The 14,667-nt window shown below is 37.7% G+C and overlaps 1 protein-coding gene across 1 annotated transcript; it reads left to right on the top strand.

Annotated features, from left to right (window-relative positions):
* The first annotated feature begins 4,995 nt into the window (after positions 1 to 4,995).
* On the top strand, positions 4,996 to 5,958 carry LOC100588510 (olfactory receptor 2T29-like). Its single transcript, XM_003267357.2, has one exon. The coding sequence runs from the start codon at positions 4,996 to 4,998 to the stop codon at positions 5,956 to 5,958; it is 963 nt and encodes a 320-aa protein (XP_003267405.2).
* The last annotated feature ends 8,709 nt before the right edge of the window (positions 5,959 to 14,667 follow it).

Genomic DNA, 14,667 nt, shown 5'->3' with positions numbered 1-14,667 from the left:
ATGTTTATTTTCTTGACTGTGGTAATAATTAGTAATAATTTCACTATGTATATAAAATATGTTGTATACTTTAAATATATATAATAAACAGAGAGAATCCTTTGTAAATAAGCTATTTAAAACGTCAATTTATCACTTAGAAATTTGAACACAACCTGAATATTCACTATTTGGATTTTCATTGTGGGATAATTGATAGGATATCAATGTCTAGTCACATGTATACATTTAACCCATTTTAAATAGAATAGGTTTAATGTACAAAAGTGGTTACAGGGTGGCACAAAGGGCTGGAGGGAAGGCTGATGCAGCAAGGAGCCGAGTGTTATCACCCAAGGACCAGGAGTTGTCACCAGTGGCGCCTCATATGTTCCTCAGTGCTGAGACTGCACGCCCAGGGCTGCTTGTGTGACCTTCCCATGCTGATATGTGGCAACTCAGATGCTTGCATCCCCACAAATGCGGCTGAAACTGACTGTAAGCCCACAACTCCTGCAGAACCCCTGCTGCCTGCGGTTGCTGCTGCTGCTGCCACAGATCATCACCAGAAGCAGGAAATAAGACACACTCTCCTTCTTTCTCCTGCTCTCCAGTGTCCCCCCAGGGCCTGCCCTCTCATAGCCATACAGGAAACCAGGTAGCACAGGAGTCAGGACAAGCTCTTTGCAGGCTCAAGCCCTAGAAGTCAGCGGAGGCACCAGCCCTAAAGCGTGGGCCCAACAAACAGAAGACAGGCACCATCTGGACAAAGGTTTTCATGAAAAGATCTCCATGACATGGTAAAATGATCAACATCATTCTAGAACACACGCACAGAAAACGGTTCAGAAATACTCTCCTGCAAGACAGAAGAGGGTGGAGTTGCTTCCACCTAGTTCCCTATTTTATTCCAACTGTCTGCTACATGGTGTACACTTCATAAATATTCATAGTTTGAAGTCAAGACGTGAATTTTAAAGTTTTGTTTCTATCTGAACTATTACATTATGGTTGATTTTTAAATTTTATTTGTACTAGACTGTGATTTTAGATTTTTTAGTCATGTCAATATTTAAAATAAAAACAAACTTTAAAATTAAATGCATCACTAAAGTAACATAGCTTGCAGGTGAATAACAGAAGAAAGAACATAAGCTAATGAAGAGTGATAGCAATGAAGAAGTGAAAAAGACAACTCAATTTTGGTATGGAGTTCCTTACTGATGAGCGATACTCTCTTTGACACATCAATTGAACGCTGAGTTTCAAAGCATATATTTGTGAAAGATTGGAACACGAATAGCAATATTTTACAAAAATTTCTTAAAGTTTAAAGGAGGAGACACATACACATGAAAAAATTGTGTAAAACACAAAAGGCCATATATAACTAACTCATATATCATAGGTAAAAATTCATTAGTAATGGCTAACTTTGAGATTATTGTTAATATTTGCTGAGATTTTCAGTTTAACAATAAAAGAAGGTTAAATAACAACAACAAAACAGCTTGGCACAGTGGCGTGTCTGTAGTACCAGCTATTCAGGAGAATGACGTGGAGGGGGTTCACTGTAGGCCAGGAGTTCGAGGTCTTCGTGCACTGTGACCACACCTGTAAAAATTTACTGCACTACAGCCTGGGCAACACAGTAAGATTCTGTCGCTTAAAAAAAATGAGAAGAAAATCAGGAAAGGGCAACAGAGATATCTATTAGCTTCTTTAGCTCCTTTATTTGCATTCTTCTTCAAAACCCCAGAGAGGACTTACAGAAAGCTTTTATCTACGCCCCTAATGGACACAGTGAAACCAGCAATGATGTCACTTTTCTATTTGTCTTTGCACACTTAAGCCAGCCACACACCATGAGCCCGTCTAAATGAGGGTCAAGACATCATCTGATGGTGAGTTCCACCAGACAGGTAGACAGCGTTGCAGGAGCAAAAGCTGGTCACGGTTCTTGGCTTGTTCTGCTTTCGAAACGTTTCTATTAGTTCTTGACTGTATTTCCTGATTTTCCTCTATCATCTATTTTTATGGAGAAAAGTCAATCTGTTTTCTTTTTCTTTTGAGTCTCATTTTATGTAACACTTATTTACTGCAACATATTAGTAAACGGGTTTTTGATTACCAAGTATTTATGGACAAAATCATATATATTCTTCCTCTGTTATTGAATATGTTTGTTTTAGTGAGATGAAAATTTTGCAGAGGAAAAATAATTTTTCTTTGAATGGAACTGATGTCTCAGAGTTAGAAAACACTAGCAACAAATGTTTCCATCATATTTATGTTTCCCTGGTGAAACCGATAGTGAGTTATCTAAAACCCAAGTTTTAGTCTGTGGAAGCAGGACTGTGTCCCCAAGAGAAGTGAGGTAAGTGACATGCTCTGGGTCCCGCACCTGGACTGATGTGCTTACTCCATCAGGTTAGCTGTGTGATGTTAGATAGATACCCCAAAACTTGAACTTTTTAATCTGTAAATGGTAAAATTAGGTTATATACCTTATAGGTTCTTGAGGAAAATTAAATGTGGTAAACTGGCATTTAGGACAATTCCTAGGATACTGTAAGCTTCACATAAATGCTCAATATTGCTCTACCACCACTATTAATTATTCCCCGGGTTACACATGCGTTGTGCTGTTCGGAAACTCAAGCAATGTGATCAAGAAAAATAAAGAAAAAGTCCAGTTGTGCTGTGTGCTGCAGTCACAGTTCTCCCTCATCGGTCTGGTGTCCCAGGTCAGCTGTTCAGGGTGGCTTAATGACAGGGACTCCCATTTACAAAAGTGCAGCAGAGATTTGCCCAGCAGCCACCTCCCCTCCCACACTGCGTTCTTGCTCTCCCTCCGTTCACTTAGCAAACAGCTGCCCGTCTCCATGTGTGCCAGTCACTGCACTGGTCCTTACTTCACTCTGACCACAAATACAGACTAGGTCAGCAGGTGCACAGTTTATCGGACTGTTTATGAATGTTGCACAGGTCTTAACTTGCATTTGCCAGTGAGGGTGGGATTATAAAGGAATGTTCTAATTTTAAATGCAATATGTCCCAGGTTTCACAAGTGTTTAAATTAAGACACAAAATTCGTTTGCAGTGTTGTCTCCTGCGTCAGCACCCCAAAACTTGAAAATAGGAATAAGTTTAATTAGAATTATTACAATAATTTAAAATGTATTTGAAACTTGGAAGTTCTTCCTCAAATATGACTGTATGATAACCACTGCTAAAGTCTTCCCAGAAAAAGGAGCCTATATTTTCTTTCTATTGATAAATACTAAAATTTAACATCATGTCAGAAATTGAAAAGTTGCAAAGTTTTAATCTTCTTAAGAGAATATGTAGGAGTTATCAATGATTCTCTTCAGAAAGGTTAAATGTATTTTGCTTCTATTAGCCTTGTTAATATAGTTCATAGCTATTCTAATCTGAAGTTATACTTTAAATGATGTTTATATGATTTTTTTTCCTACATAGACTGACTGTGACCTCCTCAAGCTTAATCAAATATAATTCGTCTTCGATTCCTGCACTAGCTAACAGAGTCAGGCTGTGAGTAGCAAGATAGAGGAAGGAATTGAATTGAACTGAGAGACATCTTAGTGTTTTATTTTCTTCTCTGCCTCTCAGTTTCCATGAAAAAATTCACCGTAGCAGGCAATAAAGCAGATGTTTGCAAAAACACCAAAAGCCTTGCCTGGTGAATGGCAGGGAATTTCTAAAACCTAGTTATGCGCCCGAGATTTCATGCGAATGACAGGAGCTTTAAGGAGTTAAGCTTGGAGAAGCATGCACTAGTCACAAAGAAGGTGGACTCTTCATAAATCTCTGCTTAACAAGGATGAAAATAAGAAACACATCTTATATTAATATATCTATTTCTATTTGTAAATATGCATATACAATGTATTCTTACATTTGTAAATCTGCACATATTATATATACATATGTAAATGCATATCTATAAATTTATATAACATAAGTGTAAACCGTATACATACAAGTTGTCTGGGACTACAGAAATCATCAAATCCAAATTCTTACATGTCTGAATAAACGATAAAATCAGCAAACTGAAGTAATGAAGCTCATATCATAAGATTATAGTAATAGAGTCTGCAGAATAATTTGTATAGATATTAACTCTTTGACAGTGTACGTATTTATTCATTTGTAACTGGTAATATTCTAAACACTTTCATTACTTTTCTGCATTTAATCTTCATCAACCATGAGGTCAAACCTTTTCTTACCATCTATTTTTATGTGCAGTGAACAGAGGAATAGCAGGTAGAGGGGAAGCTGGGTCCACCCCACAGTCCAGCCACAGACCCTGGGCTCCTCACCCCACGCGTCTCTGGTTTCTGAGGGGTCTGGTGTGTGGGACAACCCTGGCTTGCTCACAGGGATGTGTGGGGTTTTGCTCCATGAAACCATAGAGCCTCACAGCATTGTCCAATACTGTGGGTAGAAGGGTGCAAATGTTTGGTATGGATTTTCCACAAATGATATTTTAGTCACGTTCTAAATCATTCCTGTATGGAATACACTTCTGGGAGTTTTTAAGATTCCAGATGGATCCTTAAACCAGAGAATGTAATTCACTTTAGACTTCTCTAAACAACCCTAAAAACAGGGGGACCAACTTCTCCTTTGTTTTCAATAATTCACTATTAGTGTCTGCATAAGGCAATGACACTGCCAATTTCTAGGACTTGTTTATAACAGACGCTCTCGTCAGGAAATTTCATGACTCAGAACTGTGGCAACTTCAGTACAAATCACCCTTTTGATCCACAGTTGTGAATTCTTAGTTCCTGGTAAATTTGTTGAATTGCAGATAATTTATAACCCCCAAATCTACAGGCCCATAGGCCTTTCTTTGGTTAGAACACACACACACACACACACACACACACACACACACACACACACACACACACACAATTTGTTTCAGAGGCTCAAATTACTTTAACCCCAAGCTTTCCTTGGTGGCCTAGGTGAAACCTCATGGCCAACATCACCGGGATGGCCAACCACACTGGAGGGTCGGATTTCATCCTGATGGGACTCTTCAGACAATCCAAACATCCAGCTCTACTTTGTGTGGTCATTTTTGTGGTTTTCCTGATGGCGTTGTCTGAAAATGCTGTTCTGATCCTTCTGATACACTGTGACGCCCACCTCCACACCCCCATGTACTTTTTCATCAGTCAATTGTCTCTCATGGACATGGTGTACATTTCTGTCACTGCACCCAAGATGCTCCTGGACCAGGTCGTGGGTGTGAATAAGATCTCAGCCCCTGAGTGTGGGATGCAGATGTTCCTCTATGTGACACTAGTAGGTTCGGAATTTTTCCTTCTAGCCGCCATGGCCTATGACCGCTACATGGCCATCTGCCATCCTCTCCGTTACCCTGTCCTCATGAACCGTAGGGTGTGTCTCTTCCTGGCATCGGGCTGCTGGTTCCTGGGCTCAGTGGATGGCTTCATGCTCACTCCCGTCACCATGAGCTTCCCCTTCTGCAGATCCCATGAGATTCATCATTTCTTCTGTGAAGTTCCTGCTGTAACGATCCTGTCCTGCTCGGACACCTCACTCTATGAGACCCTCATGTACCTCTGCTGTGTCCTCATGCTCCTCATCCCTGTGACGGTCATTTCAAGCTCCTATTTACTCATCCTCCTCACCATCCACAGGATGAACTCAGCAGAGGGGCGGAAAAAGGCCTTTGCCACCTGCTCCTCCCACCTGACTGTGGTCATCCTCTTCTATGGGGCTGCCGTCTACACCTACATGCTCCCCAGCTCCTACCACACCCCTGAGAAGGACATGATGATATCTGTCTTCTATACCATCCTCACTCCAGTGCTGAACCCTTTAATCTATAGTCTTAGGAATAAGGATGTGATGGGGGCTCTGAAGAAAACGTTAACAGTGGGACCTGCCTTTCAAAAAGCTATAGAGTAGACCATTTTGAGAGTAATTTACTTTTCCTTCTCTCTGCACTTCACATATCAGAATGTTATACCAGTGTTATTTCCCAGACTCCAAGACTGCCATGGTATTTGATCTCATTTTCACACCTCTTTTAGAAATCGCTTTCCTGTACTAGAAACCTTTTCAATTTACACTCCGTCTCACTTCAAAATGCATTATTCAGTCATATTATATTGATGTTACAGTGACTGAAGTTCATAACTACTTTCTACTTCTATAGATTTTCATATTCTGGAAATACATAATGATACTACTTAGAGGATAAAGGTTATAAGGCATAAAATTGAGAGGGAGAAATGAGGAAGAAAAAGGGTTCATAGTTATGTAGGTGTTCTTTGTACTACTTTTATTTATGCTAATTTTCTGTAAAATTGAAATTAATTTTAAATAAATAATTAAAATATGTCCCCTCCCGCCCACCTTTTTTGAGCAGTACACATGATATAATATCTTAGAAAACTTGCTGATTGCAATGTAGTTATTCACTGCTGAGACAATCCAGCCATTTGTCCACCCTTATTGGAGGCTGTCTTCGCCCACATGGTTGGTTCCTGAAAGATTAAGGTCTGTTATTGAGGATTAACAGTCTTCATCAAGTGGTAGGTTTTGAATCCTGAATTCCATAAGAGACGGTGGAAAACATATTAGCCTGGAGTGAAAAGAAGCTTTAGGGAAGATTTCCACCACAAAGTGACATCTGAGCTGAGTTTTGAAGTATGTAATTTTTTAGACAAATAAGAAGAGGTAGAGTATCAAATATTCAATTGTTCATTTATCCAGTAAATATTTGTTATGCTACATTAAATCTAAAATATTCACTAAATAAAATTCAAAGATGAATACTACATACTGCTTTCCCCAAGAAATTTGAACTAGTAATTATGTGTGCAAATAGGTGCTATAAAGTGTATGAAATGCTTTGATGCACATGTGGAAAGGGTATAGCTCATTTTGACACCTCACTTCTCCCTGTACTGTGCACATTCAGTCAAGCAGAAGATGCTGAGTGCAGCCCCAGGAGCTCAGTGTTAAATGGTGACTAGCTGTTACCCTCAGATAACTACACATGGCTAGGGAAGGGGGAGGGACTTTGTCAGGGATGTGATGATGCCAGGGAAAAGGCACAGCAAGAGCAAAGGTCAGACAATTGACCAAGCAGGAGTAGCAAATATTCTAATCTTGCCTTCTTTCCTGTTTTATTTTGTAGTATAATTCCTTGCTTTCTGTGACCCAGATGTTTACAAACAGTAGAAAATGATCAGTTTTGCATTTCAGAAATATTACTTTGGTGACAATAGATTGGAGAAGTGCAAACCTGGTGGCAGGGAGACCAGATGAGTGAGGATGGTGAACTGCATGATCTAAGTGGAACGATGTGAAGAGGAAATGTTTGGGGTATGCAGGGATGTGAGACTTTGTCAAACCGATCGGATTATAATTACAGACCTGGTTGCAGGTGTATCATTTTCCAATTGCCTGTGTCCAACTTGTGAAGAATCAAGTGGCTTCAGATTTACAGATTCTGCTTTCCTCTTCACAATATGATCCTAAACATGTAAAACTTAAAATCTCCACAAAAGCTCTGTTAGAACAAATGAAAGACTTCACATAAAGTTGCAGAAATCAAAATCAACATACATCAATAATTTCTTTGTGCACTAACAACAAACTATCTGAAAAAGAAATTTAAAAACAATTTTATTTATAATAGTGTCAAATCAAACAAACAAAAACTTTGGGATAAATTTAACCAAAAGGGTTAAATATCTACACTGAAAAGCATAAAACATTGATGTAGGAAATTAAAGAAGACACCAATAAATGAAAACTATCCCATATTCATGGATTGGAAGAATTAATATTGTTAAATTTTTCATATTACCCAAAGGGGTCTACACATTTAATGACATTCCTGTCGAATTTCAGTGTCATTTTTCACAGACCTGGAGAAAAAAATGATTTATATGAACAGTAAGAACAAAAGGGGAGCAACACACTACTTTTTTTCTAAATATATTACAAAGCTATGACACTCAAAACAGCATGGTACACACATTACAAAGGGCACATTGACCAGTGGAACAGGATCTAGAGCCGAGAAATAAACCCACACATTTATAGTCAATTGATTTTTGACAAATGTGCCAAAAACACACCTAAGGAAAGGACTGTTCCTTCAATAAATGATATTGGAAAAATTGGATATCCACATGCAAAAGAACAAAATTGAACCCTTTTCTCACACCATATACAAAAATCAATTCAAAATGAATTAAATTTGGATATAAGACCCGAAACTGTAAAGCTACTAGAAGAAAATACAGGGAAAAGCTCCGTGACATTGGTTTTCGCAATGTTTTTCTGGATATAAACTCAAACTTCCCTGGAACAAAAGCACAAATAAACAAATCAGATTATGCAAAACGAAAAAGGTTCTGCACAGTAAAGGAAACAATCAATAGAGTGAAGAGACAACCCACAGAATCAGATAAAGTATTTGTAAACTATATATCTGATAAGGGATTAATAGAAAAAATATATCAGGAACTCAAAAACCTCAATAGTAAGAAAACAAATAACACAATTTAAAAATGGGCATAAGACCTGAATAGACATATCTGGAAAGAAGACAGACAGATGGCCAACAGGTATATGAAAAATAATGCTTATTATCACTAATCATCAGGGAAACACAAAACAAAACCACAATGAGATATCACTTCACTCTTGTTAGAATGGCTATTATCAAAAAGACAAAAGATAAGTGTTGGTGATGCCATGAAGACAACGTCCCCCCTGCTCACCTCTAACTTTGAGGGTACAGTGGGCTGAACTGAAGAATGCATGAGCTGGGGGAGGCAGAGGACGCTGGGTCCTGTCTCCCCACTCTCGGGGCCGACTCCTTGACCTGATACAGGCAGAACAGGTGAGGCCCCGAAGCTTTACCTTGACTGAGAGCTCTAGCTGTGAGTAGGATCTAGGCATGTTAGTAATGACTGATTCTGGACTGAATGTGCTGGGAGGTCATTTGAAAGTCTAGGAAGGTTGAAAAAACCTCATAGCTTGAACAGGCATTTGAATGAAACCTCAAAGTTCTTTTCTGCTTGTAACTTGAAGACATTTGCTCTTTGGAAAAGCATACACATATACAGACCATCTACACAGTACACACATGACAAAGGTTTGTGCTCTCCATAGTTCCTTTTCTTCTTTATTTGATGGATTTATTCTTTCTTGCACACCTGTAATTATATTTCTCTTGACACCTTGCTGTATATCAACTTCTTGAGTTACACTCCTTGTCAATAGTTTAAAAGTTTCTGTCTTTCAGCTTCCAACAAATTTGCTGATGAGTCAGTTGCTGCTCAGATTTTTTAAGAATCAATTTTATATAACTGGTTCTTTCTATCTGGTGACTGCAAAATGTTAACTTGCATTTACTCTGCAAATAATTCATGTACGTATTTTAACTTACTGTTACAATTGCTAACTGTTGTTAATGTATAATTTCTATAAATGTATATCTATTGGGTTGAATATCAGAGTATTAATTTAAAAGTGGTACTTTTTACATATATAACTAGGAGTGGAATAGCAGGGTAATATAATAATTCTATACTTTGTGTTTTGAAAAGCTGTCAAACTGTTTTCAACTGTGGCTGAACCATTTTGCATTTCCACCAGCAATGCACGAGTCTTAATTTCTCCATATTCTCACCAACACTTATTACTGCTTAATGAGTAAGGGGTTTTACAGCTTGGGGTCATGGAAATGTTTTGGAACTAGAGGTTATCGTTGCCCAATATTGTGAATGTATAAAATACCACTGAATTGTTCACTTTAAAATGGTTAATTTTACATTGCATGAAGTTCACTTGAATAAATTATCTTTAAGTGGCAAATTTTGTCTGGCAGACTATGAGAGAAATTTATTTTCACATAGTGTTATCCCATGGAACTAGGCAAAATCTTGAGAAATAGTATTTCCAAATAATTCACAATAATTTTTCAACTTACTCCAAGAAGACGACTTCTCTAAAAACATGTAACATAATGGGCCTGGTCAGTTCTTGGTTGATGCTTTGACTCTTTCAGTGTTTCTTATTTTGAAACATGATTTTAAGTTTCAGTTTTGGCTGGGAGAAAATACCCTGTCTAAAGCTGTATTTCAGCCTCTTGCTTTCAAATTTACTAAATTGTCTTTGTTTGACTTAAAAAAAATTTTTAGTTGTCTGTTTCCAACATATTTGCATTGTTGATTTAAAAAAGCTTTGAAAAGCATGCATGTTCATTTGAGAATAATTTTAGCTCATTTTTGATAGGGTAAGTGTATAATTTATTTTATTAGTTCTAAGTCCTCCTTATTTCTAAATTTTATTTTTATGAAATAACATTTTAAATGTGCTTCAAAATATTTCCACAGGGCAGCGTGTGTGTGTGTGTGTGTGTGTGTGTGTGTGTGTGTGTGTGTGAAAAATAATCATACATTTTATTTAGAGTCGGTTTCCTTTCACAGAAAATTTTCATTAGCTCTTATGCACGAAAATAGTCAAATGATTTACAGTTTTAAAATGGGACCTGTAAATTCAAAAATGTTTAAAAATCATTGAGTTCCTATTATAATAGAATTGTATGATAATTAAAAAAAAATTTTTTTTGAGAGTTTCACTCTTGTTGCCCAGGCTGGAATGAATGGCACAATCTCGGCTCACTGCAACCTCCGCCTCCCAGGTTCAAGCAATTCTCCTGCTTCATCCTCCTCACTAGCTGGGATTACAGGTGCCTGCCACAATGCCTGGCTAATTTTTTGTATTTTTAGTAGAGATGGGGTTTCACCATTTTGGCCAGGCTGGTCTCAAACTCCTGACCTCAGGCGATCCACCCACCTTGGCCTCCCAAAGTGCTGGGATGACAGGCATGAGCCACCATGCCTAGCCTGTTTGATAATTTTAAAAAATGTTACCATCCACATTTTACTCAATTTTTATAAAACTTATCTTTTATTTTTTTCAGAATAATTGTGCAATTTAGGCTTAATTGTTTCAAAACATATGTACTTAATTTTGCAATTATATTTCGGTAAAGGAAGGAAAAAGAACAATGAGCATTCAAGTGTGACAGGAGACATGTAACTCCAGTAAACAAATGGCTCCACTGATGGTAACAGAGCTACCGGGGTGTGGAAGGTACACATTCTAATAGCTATGGTTATTCCCATTCCACAGATACTGATTAACGAGTTTCACAAAAGATATGTTGAGAATGAATTACTTCAGCGGTAGAATAAGCAGAGATAAATTACAAAAGCTTTTAGTAAATAGAGTCAGCCCTCTTTATCCGAGTTCTGCATCTGTGGATTCAATCAACTGCAGATAAAAAATATTCAGAAAAAAATGTTGCAAAGTTCCAAAAAGCAAAACTTGCCATGTTCTGAGCACTATGTTGAATCAATTCCAATGAAGTGATATATAGACCTTGCATGAGGTATAATAAGTATTCTAAAGATGATTTGAAGTATGTGAGAGGATGTGCATAGCTTACATGCACACACTACGGCATTTTATATAAGGCACTTAAGCATCCTCAGATTTTGGTACCTACAAGGTGTCCTGGAACCAGTCCCCACAATGGATACCAAGAGACAAATGTATTTTTAAAACGAATGAGAATTGGTCTTGCAGGGTCCTCACCAAGTGAAGGATCACTCCTTGCCTTATGGAGGTGGGAGGGAAATAGGAAAAATTGTATTAAGTAAATGTCTACCATAAAGTCATAAATAAGATTTGTTCAAAATACTTAACAGTGAAATTTATATTTTGAAAACATCATTTAATATTGAAAAGAAAAATTTAGGAAATGGCTAGTGGAATAAAAATTACATAGAAGAATCAGGACAATGAAGTAAACTAACTTAGGGGAAAAGGGAAATCAAAATCATCTGGGGCCAGGCATGGTGGATCACACCTGTAATCCCAACACTTTGGGAGGCGGAGGTGGAAGTATTGCTTAAGTCCAGGAGTTCAAGACTAGCCTGGGCAACATACTGACACCCCATCTCTACAAAAATAAAACAATTATCCTGGCATGGTAGCAAGTACCTATAGTCCAAGCTACTTGTGAGGCTGATATGGGAGGACCAGTTGAGCCCAGAAGGTTGCAGGTGTAGTGAGCCATGATCACACCACTACATTTCAGCCTGGGCAACAGAGTGAGACTCTGTCTCAAAATAAATAAAAAAAAAATCACTTGTAAAACGTAAGTGAAATGAATTTAAATAAAAGTTTCAAATCAGAATACATGAATGCTAATACAATTTTCTTGAACTAGAGAGACTGTACAAGGAAACTGTGCATCTGGACATTGCTGTAATTTTTTTTTAACAGGGTCTCGCTCCGTCCCCTAGGCTGGAGTGCAGTAATGCATCTCAGCTCACTGCAACCTCCACATCCTGGCTTCAAGGGATTCTCATCCACCAGTTTTCAGACTAGCTGGGATTACAGGCGTGGGCCACCACACCCAGCTAATTTCTTGTATTTTTAGTAGAGACGGGGTTTTCCTATGTTGGCCAGGCTGGTCTTGAACTCCCGGTCTGAAGTGATCCACCCACCTCGGCCTCCCAAAGTGTTAGGATTACAGGCGTGAGCCACGGCATCTGGCCTATTGCTGTAATTATTGATCATAACTGTGGTCATTAATGTATATATTTTTGTTGTTTTCTTGGTTTAATTCAATATAGCTTAGGGATATGGACTGCATATTTCAAACTTTGTAGAATTCTCTTGAGTTTTCTTATGTGGCTGAGAACATTTTATATTGTACAGGAAATTCATAACTTTTGGGCAAAATGATTTTATCATTCCTTGAAGACTTCTGCCCTGCTCCTCTTAAAGGGCACATCGTCTGCTCCATCCACTCCTGAGTGTTCTTTGCACCTGGAGTGACCTGATCTGCCTGCTCTAGGCTTTAGGAGGGCAGGGGTAATGTGGGTCATTTCTCCACTTCTACCCCAGGCTCTTGAGTGCATCTCAATGTCAAGGTTTATTAAACAGAACAAGAAACCGTTCTTCCTTTCCCGAAATAAATTAATTCTCCTTTTAGATCTCACAAATAAGTGAGAACATGCAATGTTTATCTTTCTGTGCCTGGCGTACTTCACTTAACATAGTGATCTCCAGTTCCATCCATGTTGCTGCAAATTAAAGGATCTCATTACTTTTTATAGCTGAATAGTACTCCATTGTGTATAAGTACCACATTTTCTTTATCCATTTATCTGTTGATGGATACTTAGGTTGCTTCAAAATCTCGGCTATTGTGAAAAGTGCCACAACAAATACAGGAGTGCAGATATCTCTTTGATACCATTTTCCTTTATTTTGGGTATATCCAGGGGGATCGATGGATCATATGATGGCTCTCTTTTTAGTTTCTTGAGGAACCTCCAAACCATTCTTCATAGTGGTTGTACTAATTTACATTCTCACCAAGAGTGTACAATGGTTTTCTCTTCTCCACATCCCTGCCAGCATTTGTTGTTGTCTTTTGGATATAAGCCATTTTAACTGGGGTGAGATGATATCTCATTACAGTTTTGATTTGCATTTCTTTTATAATCAATGACGTTAAGCACCCTTTTCTATGCATGTTTGCAATTTGTATGTCTTCTTTGGAGAAATGTGCATTCAGATCTTTTGCCCATTTTATAATTATATTACTAGATTTCTTTTCTAGACAGCTGTTTGAGCTCCTTATATACTCTAGTTATTAATCCCTTGTCAGATGGGTAGTTTGCAAATATTTTCTCCCATTCTGTGGATTGTCTATGCATTTCACTGATTGATAGTTTCCTTTGCTATGCAGAAGCTTTTTAACTTGATGGGATCCCATTTGTCCATTTTTGCTCTGTTGTCTGTGCTTGTGGGGTATTACTTAAGAAATCTTTGCCCAGACCAATGTCCTGGAGACTTTTCCCAATGTTTTCTTGTAGTAGTTTCATAATTTGAGGTCTTAGATTTAAGTCTTTAATCCATTTTGATTTAAATTTGTATGTGGCGAGAGATAGGGGTGTAGTTTCATTCTTCTACATGTGAATATCCAGTTTTCCCAGCACATTTATAGAAGAGACTGTCTTTTCCCCAATGTATGTACTTGGCATCTTTGATTGCAAATGAGTTCACTGTAGGTGTGTGGATTTGTTTTTTGGGTCTTTATGCTGTTCCATTGGTCTATGTGTCTGTTTTTGTGCCGGTATCCTGCTATTTTGGTTATATAGCTCTGTAGTATAATTTGAAGTCAATTAATGTGATTCCTCTAGTTTTGGTTTTTGCTAAAGATAGTTTTGTCTATTCAGGGTCTTTTATGGTTTGCTATAAATTTTAGGATTGTTTTTTCCATTTCTGTAAAAAATGTGATTGGTATATTGATAGGGACTGCATTGAATCTGTATACTGCTTTAGATAGTATGGACATTTTAAGAATATTTATTTTTCCCATTCATGAATGTGGAATATCTTTCCATTTTTTTGTTTCCTCTTCAATTTGTTTTATCAGTGTTTTATAGTTCTTATTATAGAGATCTTTCACTTCTGAGGTTAATACCTGGGTATTTAATGTTATTCATGGCTATGATAAATGAGATTACATTTTTTCATATTGTTCACTGTTGGCAGATAGAAATG

This window comes from Nomascus leucogenys, chromosome 5, assembly GCF_006542625.1.
Source record: "Nomascus leucogenys isolate Asia chromosome 5, Asia_NLE_v1, whole genome shotgun sequence".
NCBI classification, from domain to species: Eukaryota; Metazoa; Chordata; class Mammalia; order Primates; family Hylobatidae; genus Nomascus; species Nomascus leucogenys.
The sequence above is the reverse complement of the archived record's forward strand: the minus strand, read 5'-3'. Positions and strand labels throughout refer to the sequence as shown.